At 44.6% G+C, this 13,871-nt stretch overlaps 1 protein-coding gene across 1 annotated transcript in view; it reads left to right on the top strand.

The window, feature by feature from the left end:
* The first annotated feature begins 2,077 nt into the window (after nucleotides 1-2,077).
* Scgn (secretagogin, EF-hand calcium binding protein) overlaps nucleotides 2,078-13,871 on the top strand; it is a 42,403-nt gene continuing 30,609 nt past the window's right edge. The window contains exons 1-4 of the mRNA XM_004640139.3: nucleotides 2,078-2,194; nucleotides 3,145-3,215; nucleotides 11,406-11,498; nucleotides 12,419-12,508. Coding sequence (XP_004640196.1) covers nucleotides 2,113-2,194; nucleotides 3,145-3,215; nucleotides 11,406-11,498; nucleotides 12,419-12,508 — 336 coding nt within the window. The 5' untranslated portion in view covers nucleotides 2,078-2,112. The remainder of the gene's footprint in view (nucleotides 2,195-3,144; nucleotides 3,216-11,405; nucleotides 11,499-12,418; nucleotides 12,509-13,871) is intronic.

The raw sequence follows: 13,871 nt of genomic DNA, 5'->3' as shown, positions 1-13,871 counted from the left end.
GTGGTGCTGGGGGATTGAACCGCGGTCCCTGATGCTTTTGCTAAGCTTGTTCTAAGTAGGTGCTTTAGACCACTGAGCCATCTCTCCAGCCCTTCTTTACCTTTTGAAGCATCTTTTGTGCAAACTTTTTTTTTTTGTCAGCTCTCTGAATATTTTGCTTTTTCTTAAGGCATTCTGCACAGCAGAAACCTTTTCTTAGGTTCTTCCCACAGTTTTATGCAGAAAAGAATCTGTTTTGGTAGGATATTAGTACAATATCAGTCAGTGCCATAAAGATCTCAATTTCCACTCCAAGTCTTACATTATCCAAGCTTTCCATCTCTAGTGGAAGGTTCTGAGAAGACAGCCAAAAAAGCAGCTTATTTATTCTTTCAAGAATCATCCAGTCAAATGCCTCACAATTTTGATTATTAGAAAGCTCTGTGTTTTTCCAAGTGATTTTTAGCCTTTGATATTAAAATCCCTCTTAGGAACCAAACAAAGCCATCTAACCTTCACTTGCACCTAAGGATGTTGTCACTGGCCGACTTGCTGCCCCAGATGATCCCCCTGGGGCAGTGCAGCTAAGCCAGTCTTTCCCTCAGCACCCTAAGGATGCACTTTACCCTACAAGGAGCAGCAGTGTCTGGCAGTTTCAGGATCTGGCAGAGCACTCAGCCCCACACTGGCTGTGCCATACAATCCGGAAAATCAGGACTCAGTTATGGCTGATGACTTACTATTTCACAGTAAGTTTCTTTCTTTCTTTCTTTCTTTCTTTCTTTCTTTCTTTCTTTCTTTCTTTCTTTCTTCTTTCTTTCTTTCTTTTTTCTTTCTTGTGCTGGAGACTGAACTACATCACTGAGCTGCACCTCTGTCATTCTTTATTTTTTACTTTGAGGTGGAGCCTCACCAAATTGCCCAGGCTGGGATCCAACTTGTGGTCCCCTGTATCAGCCTTCCAGAGCACTGGGATGACAGGCCTGTGGCCCCAGGCCAGGTTTAACAGTAATTTCTTTCTCTAGGCTCTCATCCCCCTCCTAACCCTCCCATCACACTTCCTGCCTAAAACCATCAGGCCCACAGGGCCGGACCCTGACACTTATTCCAGCTCTTTAAATGGGGCAACTCTGTGAGTAAGCTCTTGAGATGCTCGTTTGAAAGGTGAGTAAGGATCTCAGGATAAATTCTGAGGGGATTTCACTGACCTTTTCAGACCAAAAAGCTACAACTCTTGTTGCACAGGTCCTGCTTTACCTTGGTCTTAACCATCCAGTAGAAAAGTATGAAGACAAAATATAGGAAGTAAAGCCATGCTGTTATGTTGAGCTGTAGGGGACTCAGGTCAATAATTTCTGACATTGCCTGTTAAACAGAAGACCCAATGCTATTATGGGCTACTGGACTCTTTTGGAATATTTTGCTGAGTTTACACACCTATAATATTCAATAATGGAACTTAGAAAAAATGGGGTATACCGATGAATGTCCATTTTGTATCTGTGTATTCAAAGTGGTTAGGATAGATATATAGTTGCATTCTCTTAATGAATAGAATGATTTGTTCTAATGGTGTTTGTAAATAGGATCTCAAGTCCGCATCTTGTACAGCAATTAACCACTAAGAAGAATATATGCAGTGTATTATTTGTTGAATCTGTACTTCCGATTTGATTTGAAACTGTCTCATTGCTATCTGTTTATCAATACAATTTTGAAAAAAATAAAAAAATAAAAACACTAAAAAAAAAAAAAAAGAAAAGAAAAGAAAAAGAAAGGTGAGGAAGGGTAAGGGGAGTGCTTTTTCCGAGTCTGACAAACAAGTTAAAGGTCAACGCAGAGGATCGAGGACGCGGGAGACAGCTCCTTTCTTCCCGAGCCCCGCAGGGCAGGGGCAGCAGTTCGGGGTGCAAGCCCGGCCGCGTCAGGGGCGGGCGGGGCTTGGCGGGAGGGGCGGTCCTGCAGCTGTCCGCTGAGGTCGCTGTCCAGGCGGGGTGCAGCTTAGCGACGCCGCGGCGCCAGCAGTTCCCGGCAGCTGCTCTCCACAGGTCGCTAATCAGAGGGCGGCAGAGCAGGCGGAGGAGCCCGGGAGTCCAGCACCAGTGCCGTCAGCTAAGTTTCAGCGTCGGGACCATGGACAGCGCCCGCGGCCGGGGTCTGGGGCGCCTGGACGCCGCGGGCTTCTGGCAGGTCTGGCAGCGCTTCGACGCGGACGGTGAGTAGAGCGAGCGCCCATACGCGCGATGTGTACCCAGATGCCCGTCCCGCGACTCTTTCCCTGCAGGGAAAGTTGTGTGCCTGCGTCGGCCATGCCCACGCCTGGAGCAGTCTGGTGTGGGGCGTTCAGAAACCTCCTGTAAACTCACTGCCTTCCCACTGCAAGTGCGTGTGCATGTGCGTGTGTGTGCACCTGCTCGCGCTGCTTGTGTAATGACAATGTCATATATGTTTGGTGGGCTGAATCTTGGTCACTTGAAATCAGCCTTCTGTACGTACATGTGCTTATTTGTTTACTTTTACAAGTGACTTTTCTTTTTTTTTTTTCCTCGCTCCCAGGGATCAAAATTGGGACCTTATACTTGCCAGGCAGGCGCTTAACCCACTGAGCTATCTACCCGGCCCCATGACTCTGTTTTAATTTTACCCCTGAACACACTCTCTCAAAAGGAGTAGGAATTTTATCAACTTTCAAACTTATTATTTGTCCACCAAAAGAGAGAGAGAGAGAGAGAGAGAGAGACCTTAAAAACAAAATGAACCTAATTAGTGTTTCCTTTGTTTTCATTGATAATTAAAGAAACATAAAGAAAACATCTAAAACTGTGTTTAAAGCTGCAAGCTCTGATTCGATATTCACCCTGTTTGGTTTTTCCAATCTTCCAAATCGCTGGGTGAGCTTTTATTGTGAAGCTCATGTTTTTTCGTTGATTACAGTCTATGTGTGTGATATCTTTCTTTTCCCAAATAAAGCATTTACTCTGTACTGTGTTTTCACTGTCTAAATCCATGTCTTCTGGAAGTATGTGTTGGTACTTAGTTACTGGAATAGCAAAAATGGTATCTAAGGGGATTTTATACCTTGGGAGATCGAAAATAAATTTAGATAAAAGTCACATGTCATTCTGTATAAGTGACTATTGTTTATGCTTATCTTTTTGCATTTAGAAAAAGGTTACATAGGAGAGAAGGAGCTTACTGGTTTCTTTCACCATATGCTGATGAAACTGGGTACTGATGTAAGTACTCACAGCACTCGGGATTAATTGATGTGTCGCTTAGTGAAATAAACATCCAAGTCTTGTGTTGGTTTGTACCTACTAATCCCACCTGACCTCCTTTCTTCCTTTGCATGCATGTAATTTTTTGCCCTCTCCTAGCAACACAAAGAGATTTGCACAGCTTTTATAAAAGATACAGCGATAACATTAGCTGGGCTGGTCATTGATTTTCATTGTAACATCTGTCATCCACTCAGAGATCTTAACTGTGGGCTCAATCAACTCTATTCAAAATGTTTCCTGGTTAGATCTCAGCTAGTGGACTTTAAATCTAGAAATGGGGTAGCACACTTTGGTCAAAAATCAAAAAGGTGGAAAAGATGTAAATGTGAAAAGCTTTAGGATTCTGGGGATTTAGTGCTTATGAGCTTCCTTAATAGTAAACAGTAAAAACTTTCTGGGGTTTTTCATTTTCTTAGAAGAAATTATAGAGTCCTTGGGGGATGACAAACTAAATGAAACTAGTACGCTCAGAATCCAGAGAGAAGTATAAGCCAATTCACCCTGTGTTCTGCCCCAGATGGCAAATCCTGCCTTGAAAGATGGAGATCACTCTTGAGGAGGCTGGTAGGAAAGCAGAGGAAAAATCTGCACAGGCGTAGGAGCTGAGGTCTGACCAGGGGTGGGCCTGGTCTGGACAACGTGATTCAGGCGTGGATTGCAGGAGGCGTATCTCTGCTACAGCCACAGTCAGTGACCGTCTGTGGAGGTCGTTCATCTTCAGATGTTCACCTGAAGGGTACTGAGGCGCTGCACATCTTCTAGAGGAGCCCGCTGAGGTCCTCAGGGGCTGGGGCTCCACCACTGAAGGAGGGCCTTGAGGTCAGCGGCAGCCTGCTCAGAAGAGGAGAGGCTGCCATCTGTCCACATCAGTCACAGAGGCCTCTTGTCTGTTTGCTGTCACTTTGTGTCTCTCCAGTTTGCCTTCATTTCTGTCTTTTCTCTGTATTTTACTTCCTTCACCCCACTGTCTCTTCTTTCCCCACTGACCCTTAGTTGCTACCTCCTTTCACTAGTTTCTTCAGCTCTGTGTCTCTGTTTTTTCATTTCCAGTCTATTTCTAAAAGCTCACTTTTGTCACTTCTTTCTTCGTGTGTTTCTCTTTCCTATCTCTCCCTGCCTCATCATTTTGTTCCTCATTTTTTTCTCTTTTCAGCCCCCGGCCCAATCTCTATCCCTTTAATCGTCCCATGTCTCCTTTTTGGTGCCAACCCAAGCCCTGTGCAGCCTGTGGGGTGAGGGAAGGGGCAGGTGAGAGGAACAGCAGTGTGAGTACTTTCCTTTAAGCCTGGCTTTTGCACACCTTCTCTGTCTTTCATTCCTGCCTTGGCATCAGCTGGGAGCAGAGCTGAAGATACCTCAGGGAAAGAAGGCTCACAACCCTCTTTGCGGCCCTGTTTTACCTGCCAGCACCCACAGCGAACCCCCCACACCCACACACCCACTTTGCCCTCACTGCTTCCACTTGTCTGCATATTCTGAGTTTCAGGGAGGCCAAGAACCCATGGATCACACTCTATTTTGTTGATTATGGACAGAGATGCTTCAGAAAAAGTGAAGAGATGGAGGTTAAATCACTCAAAGCTTTGGAGAGCCAACTCTAGAACTTCCAAACAGGATGGCTAACTCCTAAAACTCTAGATGTCCTGAGCTTGGAACTACACCTTTTCAGAAGTCTCCCTGCCTTAGGGATGTATAGAAAAGGAGAAAATTTGCAGTCATTGCTGAAACCAGGAGTGCCTCATTTTCAGGCACAAGAGGGTGTGGTGCCCAAGCACAAGGGCTTGCTCTCAGCCGAGGACTTGGTTAGAGAGAAGAGGTTGCTACCTCTTGAAGAGCACTGGTGATCACTTGAGACCCCTCAGATCTGGCCCTGTGGAACCACTTTCAAACATGGGCAAGCAGACACCTTGGAGAAAAGAGCTTTCAAATGAATCACCAGTGTTCAGCACAGAAATCTCTGAGGCTAGAAAATGGGACAAGAGGCCTCAGAGTCCTTAGGCCAGTACAAATCAAACTTTGATATGTCTGGGAATGATCTGTGTTGGTTCAAATGCAGATTCTAAGAATTTCACCACATCTAGGGCCTGGAAAAAATCTTACACTTTCAGTGTTGGTTTGTAACTTTTCCACCACTCTTGGTACCTGCAGAGAAAGTGATAACCTGGGCAGAGGGGTTCCACTATGATCAGGCCAGCCCCACTGAGCTGTGGCAGTAACCCCAGGAACCCCTCCTCAGCATGACGTTAGGAAGAGAACTCTGATAGATTAATCAAACCATCAACCGGAAATGGTACTACATGCCATTGATTGCCCAAGTGTGGAGATACAGCAAATGTGACTTGGGGATCTCAGCTGGGTCACTCTGTGCCACTTTCACAAACAGATTAAGACACTGGAAGTGCCTTGATTTTAGGCCTTTGCCCTGGTCAGCAGTGAGCTGGCACTAAGCAACTTCCATCAGGAAGAAACAGTCACTATTTGTTGTGATGCCTGACTTGGGTCGGTGGTACCCAGTGTACACAGAAGCGAGCAGCAGAGGAGCCTGAAGGGTCAGGCAGCCCCTTCCTCTGGAAGGAGAGGCATGCACTTCATCAGAGGTCTGAACAGCGCCATGTTCTCCTGCTGATTAGTGCATCACAGAGACCTCAGAAGCAGGATTTTGAGGGTTCTTACAGGAAGTAGGCTGCTCATCAATCTCAGAGAGCAATCAGCCCGCTGTAATTACTTCTCCTCACAGCCCCGGAGGGGACTGGCTTAGTAGAAACATCAGCTGCCATTCTGCTCTGTCCCTACTCCCATCACTTCTCAAATGTCAAGCGTTGGCCTCTAGACAGGCCTCTCTCTAGCCAGTGCATGGTGACATTAGACTCTGTGTACACCTCCCTCGTGCACTTGCTGCCTCCACAGTGAGGTGTGCTGGAAAGTGCTGATTTCCGTCTGTGTGCCAATATGCAGGCCTGCTCCCACGTCTAGAGACTGAGGGCCCTGCTGTGGTCGCAAGTCTCTGATAAGGACTGATAGGGAATTGCAGTAGAGGGAACCCTAGGCTCTTTGGGACAGGCCCAAGGGACAGTCATGGGCTCTAGGGCTAGAGGTCTGAGAGGACAGAAGCTAAATGTCTGTGGCTTCAGACTAAAGACAGCAAATAGAATGGAGCCTGGTCACTGCTTCTTTGCCTTCCCAAGCATTTGCTTTGAAATCTACTTTTATACCATAATTAATTTTCTTTGGATATGCTGAGCCCACCATAAATAATAGTTTACTGGGCCAGCCAGATAGCTCAGTGGACTAAGCACCTGCTTAAGCAAGTGCAGGGACCAGGGGTTCATCTCTGGTACCAGAGGCCATGCCAACCCACCCCCAGGCAAGCTGAATCAGCCACAGAGTCCAGGTATGGTGGTGCACTCCTATAATCCCAGTGCTGGGGAGGCTGGAAACAGAAGGACCACTACAATTCCGAGTTGGGTAGTGAGACCCTGTACCAAATACATAAAAAAGAGCAGTTTATTCATTCAAAGAGATAAATAAATAATTGCTTTCTGGGCAGAGCCTTTATTCTCAAAGATGAAGCAGGAATTTGAAGGGAAAGCCCAGCCCTCTGAGTGATCTCCATTGTACCTTTTCAGACACAGTGAGCTGTGGGGACCTCTGACCAGTAGGGCTTCTCCAGAGAGATGGACCTACAGGGTCAATATGGAGACCCAGCAGGAGAGATGTGTTAGGCAGCTGGCCCATGTGTTGTGCTGTCTGAGAAATCCCACAGCGGGCTGTCTGAACACTGGAGACTCTGGAGGCTGGTGGCCTTGCTCAGCCTGGGTGCCAAGGCCACAGAACCAGGGGAGTGATGGAATCTCACTTTTAGTTTGAGCTCAAAAGCCTGGGTACCCAGGATGGGAGCTGCTGACCTAAGTCCTGGAGTCCAAGGGCAAGATGGCCTGGGCTTCAAATGTCCAAGGCGGGAGATGAGTGTGCCCTAGCTTTTAAGGAGTTGGGGACCAGTTTGTGTTCTGTTATTGCTCTTGCTGTCCCCAGTTAAGTGGACAGTGGGCATTTGCACCAAGGGTGGGTCTTACCTCCAGATCCACTCAGAATCATGTGCTGAGTTGCTCAGGGACTCCTCACAGGCCTCAGAAAGTCACAGTTTCTGAGGCTCTAGACTTCATTTCATCCTAGCCATTGCAGCATCCAAGCATGTACTCCATGGAACGGAGACCTGACAGACTGACCTACAAGTGGTCAGGGCAGGTTCCATGAAGAAGCCTGGTGCATTTGGAACCTCGAGATCCCTGTCCACATGCAAGAAAAAGCATAACGTAGCTCTTGGTCTGCAGGCCAGCTCTGGAGAAGCCTCATGGAGCGGGGGGTGGGGGAATGAAACTTTACATGGAATAGCAGACATTTGTGTCCTAGCTGACATCAACATGCCATTAAACTCCCTCCATTTGTCTCAATTTTCCTGTACATAATGTAAGAATAATCATGTTTTGGCTGCAAATGTCACAAAGAGACAGCACCAATGAGAACTTCCTGAGTGTGGAGGTGCCTGATGTATTCTTGGGGCATCTTCTTGAGTCCTTAGCTGTTCCACTGCTTATTCCCTTTTGCCTTCTTAGATCCACTAATGGATCACCACATCCAGGACAGTTGAAGCTTATGCTCTTAAGCACTGAAAAGCTTTTAATATCTAACATTAAACACATTTGTTAATGAAATAAAGAATTTTTGAAAGTAAATTTTCCCTTTCCCTTGGAGGATGGCTTCAGTCATGCTCCCACTTTGGTTCCTCACGAGTAAAGAAACTGCCTACTGGGAGGTAGAATACAGTAGGTGGTTATCACAGGGGCCCTGGACCTCACTCAGAATGAGGCAAACAAACTATTTCTCATTCCTTCACCTGAGATTTTGGTTCCAGGTCACTAACGTATTTTTCACAATTTTTCTTTGGCAAGTGCTCAATTAGGAAGATATTCAGTCTTTAAACTAGACTCTTGACTATTGTATCCCTGGTTAGAATCATGAAGTGAGTTCATGTGGCTGATGTATTTACAGAGTCAATCTGTCTAAGTCCTCTTATTTTAATCATTTAATCATTCTAAATATAAGACCAAAGCCATCAATCTAGCAGATGGCTTTGGTATGGCTAGAATACGCAAATCCTTTTGATTAATACATCATTTACAAATGCTAGTGGTCTGGGTTTGCCTTTTAAAAAAGTGTATAATATGTATATTTTAAAAATTAAAAAACATATACATATGTGTGTATATATATATATGCTTATTAACAAAACTTTTAATTGATTGCAAAAATTTACCTTCATTGCAATTTATCCCAAACAAAATTTGTTCCTCACTATCTAGTACCAGTTGGAGACAGTGAAGTATTAATCTCTTTCTATAGCAATACTTCCTCCATCTTCATATCTAATCTAATCCCTATGAGAAAAAAGAAGACACAAATGCATCTTCATCCTTGCCGATGAAGGTTTGTGGATGGCTAGCCTCAGAGAGGCAAAGACTGACTGACACGGAACTTGACCAGGCCCTGCATTTCTGTTAGCTCATCAGTCCTGGAAGTATAGAAAATTAAGATGATATTAGGGGGATTCAATCACTTAATTCATCTCATTTCAGAGCATTTTTTCCACCTCACTACTACAGCTTACCATCCAGCACTTCTTACACACCAGCCTCCCACAAGTAACAGGACAAAATTCTAATGTCTGGGACTGAAATCTTACAATAATGCCCTGGGCCTTCCCTGTCCTTGAGTGGCTTCTCTTGGCCAAGATGATCCTGGCTTGCTAGAAACTGGCTTTCACATTTCATGGCCTTATGACATTTAAAGGATAGACAAGAGTCTATTCTGAAAACAAGTCCTCAAGTTTTCCTTTGACTTTGAGCCAGTGCTCATTTGTAACCCATAAATGTTGGATGCTGCCTGCGTGCTCTGCTCCACAGCAAGGTCCAGTGGGAAGAGCTGGTTCCAGTCTCACTCTGCCAATACTTAGCACTGTCAGTCATCTTCTTGGTCTCTTTCTACATCATCACATTGAAAGGGCAGTGACTCAGATCCTTAGAGAAGGGCACCTAGTATCCTGATTCTTTTCTCCTCCCTCTTGCTTCCAAATCCCAGACTGACCAGAAAGCAGCAGGCTGTTTGAATGAGAGTGAAGCAACACATGCAATTGCTAGGGCTGGAGTGTTCCTCCTTTCATATCGCAAGTCCTACAAGGAAGAGTGTTTAGGTGACTTTCGATTTCCCACTCCTGGGCAACACTCACTGTTTGAAAATGGTCCAGTGCAGAGATGACTGGCGGAAGACCAGAGGGTGAAAGCCAAGCAAAACAAAACAACACAAAAACTTGAGATATTTTCTCAGCCAGTAGTGGGAAAGCAGTAAAGGAGAATTTCAGTGTAAGGAACTGGAATACATAGGATCAACAAGGATAAAGAGGTTGTTCAAAATGATAGATCAAAGCAAAAACCTTCCTAAAAAGGAGAGGCAAGGAGGACAGCATGGATGCCAAAGGCTGAAGGGCATGGTGATTTTTTTCTAATCTCCCATGGTCACTGTGAAGATGACACCTGTCAAAGAACCTGTGTAGCAAACTCTCCACGAATATTTATTCACCTGCCCTCGTGAATTAGATGCAGGTGTGTTATTCTCTGCCACTCAGTTCCTCACACCTTCTATTCCTTTACTGAAGCCCATCAGAGATGGGACCCAGGGGAACAGAAAACAGGATAAGGATGTCTGGTATGGCTTGAACCAGAGGGCAATGGCTGTGTCTGTTCTGCTGACTGGGGATGGGGTCATATTCAGCACTAGATACAAAAAGTGTTTGCCCATTTATACTTGGGCACAGCATGCTGTAGTGGGCTAGCATGCTTGGGACCTCCTGCTGTAGGAGGTATTGGATCCATGCTTTGCTTGTCCCAGACAATTCCTTTCCACTCTCAGCAAGATTCATTCTCAACACATCCTACAGTTACCCCTGAGAACTATGAGTGAGAAAAGGGAAGTTGCGTGAGTCCTGGGCCCACAGGGAATAGCCCTGGATGTGAGCCCAGGTGCAGGGCACCCACAGGGCCTCCCAGGAGCTCAGAGTCACTGTCACTCTCCACACAGCATAGAGGGTGGCCAGCCAGGAGCATCACCTCTTCTCAGCCCTGTGACTGAGAGCTGATGGGCTCAGGGCAGGAATAGGTGATGGTATCAGAGAGAATGAATTTCACAAGAATTCCAGCAAGTATGGAACCTTAGGGGTGGGCAGTTCTGTACCTCTCATCTTTGGCAGTAGAACTGTTTATTTTTTTGTGAGGGCATCTGTCACACTTCTTGCAAAGGCTCCAAACCACTAAAGAAGGCAATTAAATATTTAGAAAATGTTATACATGGAAGGGAAATGTGACGTCTGGTAACTCAATGGCTATCTATTTTCTTTGTTTTTTCCCCATTATTTCGCCCTTATAATTATTTTTTTCCTAAGAGTACAAGGAAAAAAAGTAAGTGACTGGCTTATAGTACCCAAAGATGGATTTTTTAGTTAAAAATGGAAATATCTGTGCATTGGCTTCAATATGGACTTTTTTCTTTCAATCAAATAGATTATGATATTCAAATTAATTCTTTCAGCACTCTCATCCCTAAGATTTTTTTCTTCTACATATTAGTGACTTGCTAACTACAAATTTTACTTAGATACAATTTTGATAGCTGGTTGGTTACTCAAGAAATGTCCATGAGTTTTTTGCCTTCTAAAAAAAAAGTAGAATCACTTTAAATGGTTCAAGAACTAGGTTTCCAGTCTAGGAAAACATAATGATCAGGCTGTACATTTGGAATATTTGTTTTTTTTTTTTTTTTTTAATGAAGGATTTTTTTTTTTAATTTTATTTATGTGTGTGTGTGTGTGTGTGTGTGTGTGTGTGTGTGGCCAGCTCAGCCCACCAGGGGGCGGGCTGGCTGGCATGTGGCGCTGGGGGATCGAACCGCGGTCCCTGTGTTTTGCTAAGCTTGTTCTAAGTAGGTGCTTTAGACCACTGAGCCATCTCTCCAGCCCCACATTTGGAATATTTGTTATCCTGATTGCAATTCGGGGATCCTGTTGACTTTCACGTGGTTCTATATGGCTCATTTCAGGAGTCAGTCATGGAAGAAAACGTGCTCAAGATGAAACGACAGTTTCTGACTGCCCATGGTGTCCCCAAAGAAGGTCACGTAGGGATGAAAGAGGTACTGTTTATGACTGTGGCTGTCTTGGCTTCTTAAGTTGTAATTTTCCTTGAAGACAATGGGAGTCTTAACATCTGACTGGGAAATCAGAACTTTCCACATGGCCTGGAAAGCATTTTGAAAGCAATCACTTCTCCTTTTTCATCTGCTTAGTTGCTTAGTAACAGAGATTGGGCAGTTCTTCCATCATTTTATTTAGGTCAATCAATATTTGTACCTATTTTATGATTGGGAACTTGCAGTGATGGAGCCCTTTCAGATACTTGAGTCAACATTTGTCTCTCTTCAGTGTCTTGTTCAAATTAATCCTTGATGTTAGAAAAAATTTGCAAGACACTAAATGAGTCTGAACTTCTGTCACAGCTCCCAGTGAAAGTTGGAAAGAGCTCTCCTGGCAGATGATTAAAAACAAAACAGAAAAGAACTTTCTCCAACTCAAACCCTCTTTTCTTGAGTACGTACTAAAGAAAGGCAATGTTTTTAGCTTGCAGCATCTAGTATGGTCTGCTTCTTACTCAGTCTTTCTTCCTCAAATTACAAACTGGGTAACTGTTTAGAAAGAATTTCCACCATGGTTACATATTGCTTCAAAATGAATACATCTTCTGAGAAGTGCATAGTAGTGTGAATATCATAGAGCACAGTTACATGAACCTAGATGTCATAGATCAATCACTCGGTGTGCACTCCTGAAGCCACCAAGAGATACAGGGAGCATGAGCTGTGTGAGACTGCCGTGGAAGTAGTTCATACCTAGTAGGAGCATGGTACCTTTGGAAAGAACCAATGAATCAACAAATGGAAATCGTGGGTACAGAGCAGTAGGTGGGGCTATCCTGTGGATAGGAGTGCTCTGCCATAAAGTGACACTGGCCAATGTTCGTTCCTCCGTCCCTGACTGCTGTTCTTTGGTCTTCTAGCTGGCCAGTATGTTCTTGTCTGAAGATGAAAACTTTCTTCTCCTCTTTCGCCTGGAAGCCCCCTTGGATAGCAGTGTGGAGTTCATGCAGGTGAGTGTGGCATAGCAGCCGCTGCCCTCCCATTCAGTCCCAAGGGGGAGCTGCACACAGAAGACAGCAGAGAAGCTTTCAGGGCTGAGCCAGGCTACCTCTGAGCTGGCAGAGCCTCTAGCAGGCTCGGCCAGGCATGCAAAGGGCAGGATGCGGAGCATGGAGGGATGGTAGGAACAACAGGGACAGCGCACATCCGGGCTAAAGCCAGGAACCCTGCAGAGCTGCAGTGAACTTTGCCTCCTGAGAATTCTTCTAGAAACCCAGTATCTCTGTGGAACTCACTCTAGCTGTGAAGGCACAGTGCAGTCAGGACATCATTTGTGAATGTGCTGATCTGCTTGTAACCACTGTGCTGGGGTAGAAGGAGAGACGATACCTGTGGTCCCCCCAGCTTCTCCTTCTGGGTGGCCTCTCTCAGCCTCTGGGTGTTTCTGCTTTATTAGTGAAAACACCATGGGAGGGAGGGCAGGGCAGGGTTTGTCTGAGGTCACAGCAGTGGGCTCAAGATTACCACTGTGTCCTGGGCCCCATCCTGAAATAGGTGTCGTGTTCTCCTTTAGAGGTGACAGCATTTCATTCTCTGGCACTATTTTGTTTGCCTTCTTGTAAAATTGAGCAAATCTGTGCAGAGGCAGAAGAAATTTGCATGGTCTATAAATGTATGCCAGGAACCCATGAAATGCAAACTAAAATAATTCAGGTTTGACAAGCAACATGGTAAAGATTTTAAGGGGCTCCATAAAAACCCACAGCATAGCTTAGGAAGCCCTGAGATGTTCAAGGTGTTCTGTTGAAAGCCATGCTGTGTAGAATCACTTTACGAAATTGATCTTGGAAAAATTCAACCAAAGTCCATTACACTTTCACTCTCTGGAGTTACTTTTTAAAGACTTAATAATTCTACTTTTCCAGGCATCTTTCTTAGAGATCTAACCAAAGATATAACACAAACTTTTTTCTGTATGAACATGTTCGTTAAATGTTGCATTGTGCAGTTAAAGCCGAAAATAATATGAAAGCCTAACACTGAGTGAAAATGAGGCAAATTAGCATACATTTACATTATTTATTCATCCTAAAAGTATCTGTGAAAACTTTGATCTACTTGGGACAGTTCTAGATACAGCAGGCTCATTAGAGAAAGACTACCTCTTTAACTATCCAGATCACTAAAGATCAGGTTTCCAAAGAACAGCTTATGATGAGGAGGTAAAACATCATGTTAAGAAACAAAACTGTGTGCAATATGGTCTTAATTTCATTTGGCAAAGCATTCATCCTCATGTAATTTGATTAATATGCACGTGAGATGGGTAAATAAACACAAGATAATTAATGACTGCAAGTGCTATGATTTTCA

This window comes from Octodon degus, unplaced genomic scaffold, assembly GCF_000260255.1.
Source record: "Octodon degus isolate 3935 unplaced genomic scaffold, OctDeg1.0 scaffold00119, whole genome shotgun sequence".
Taxonomy (NCBI): Eukaryota; Metazoa; Chordata; class Mammalia; order Rodentia; family Octodontidae; genus Octodon; species Octodon degus.
Note: the sequence above shows the minus strand (reverse complement) of the source record. Positions and strands in the feature narration are given on the sequence as shown.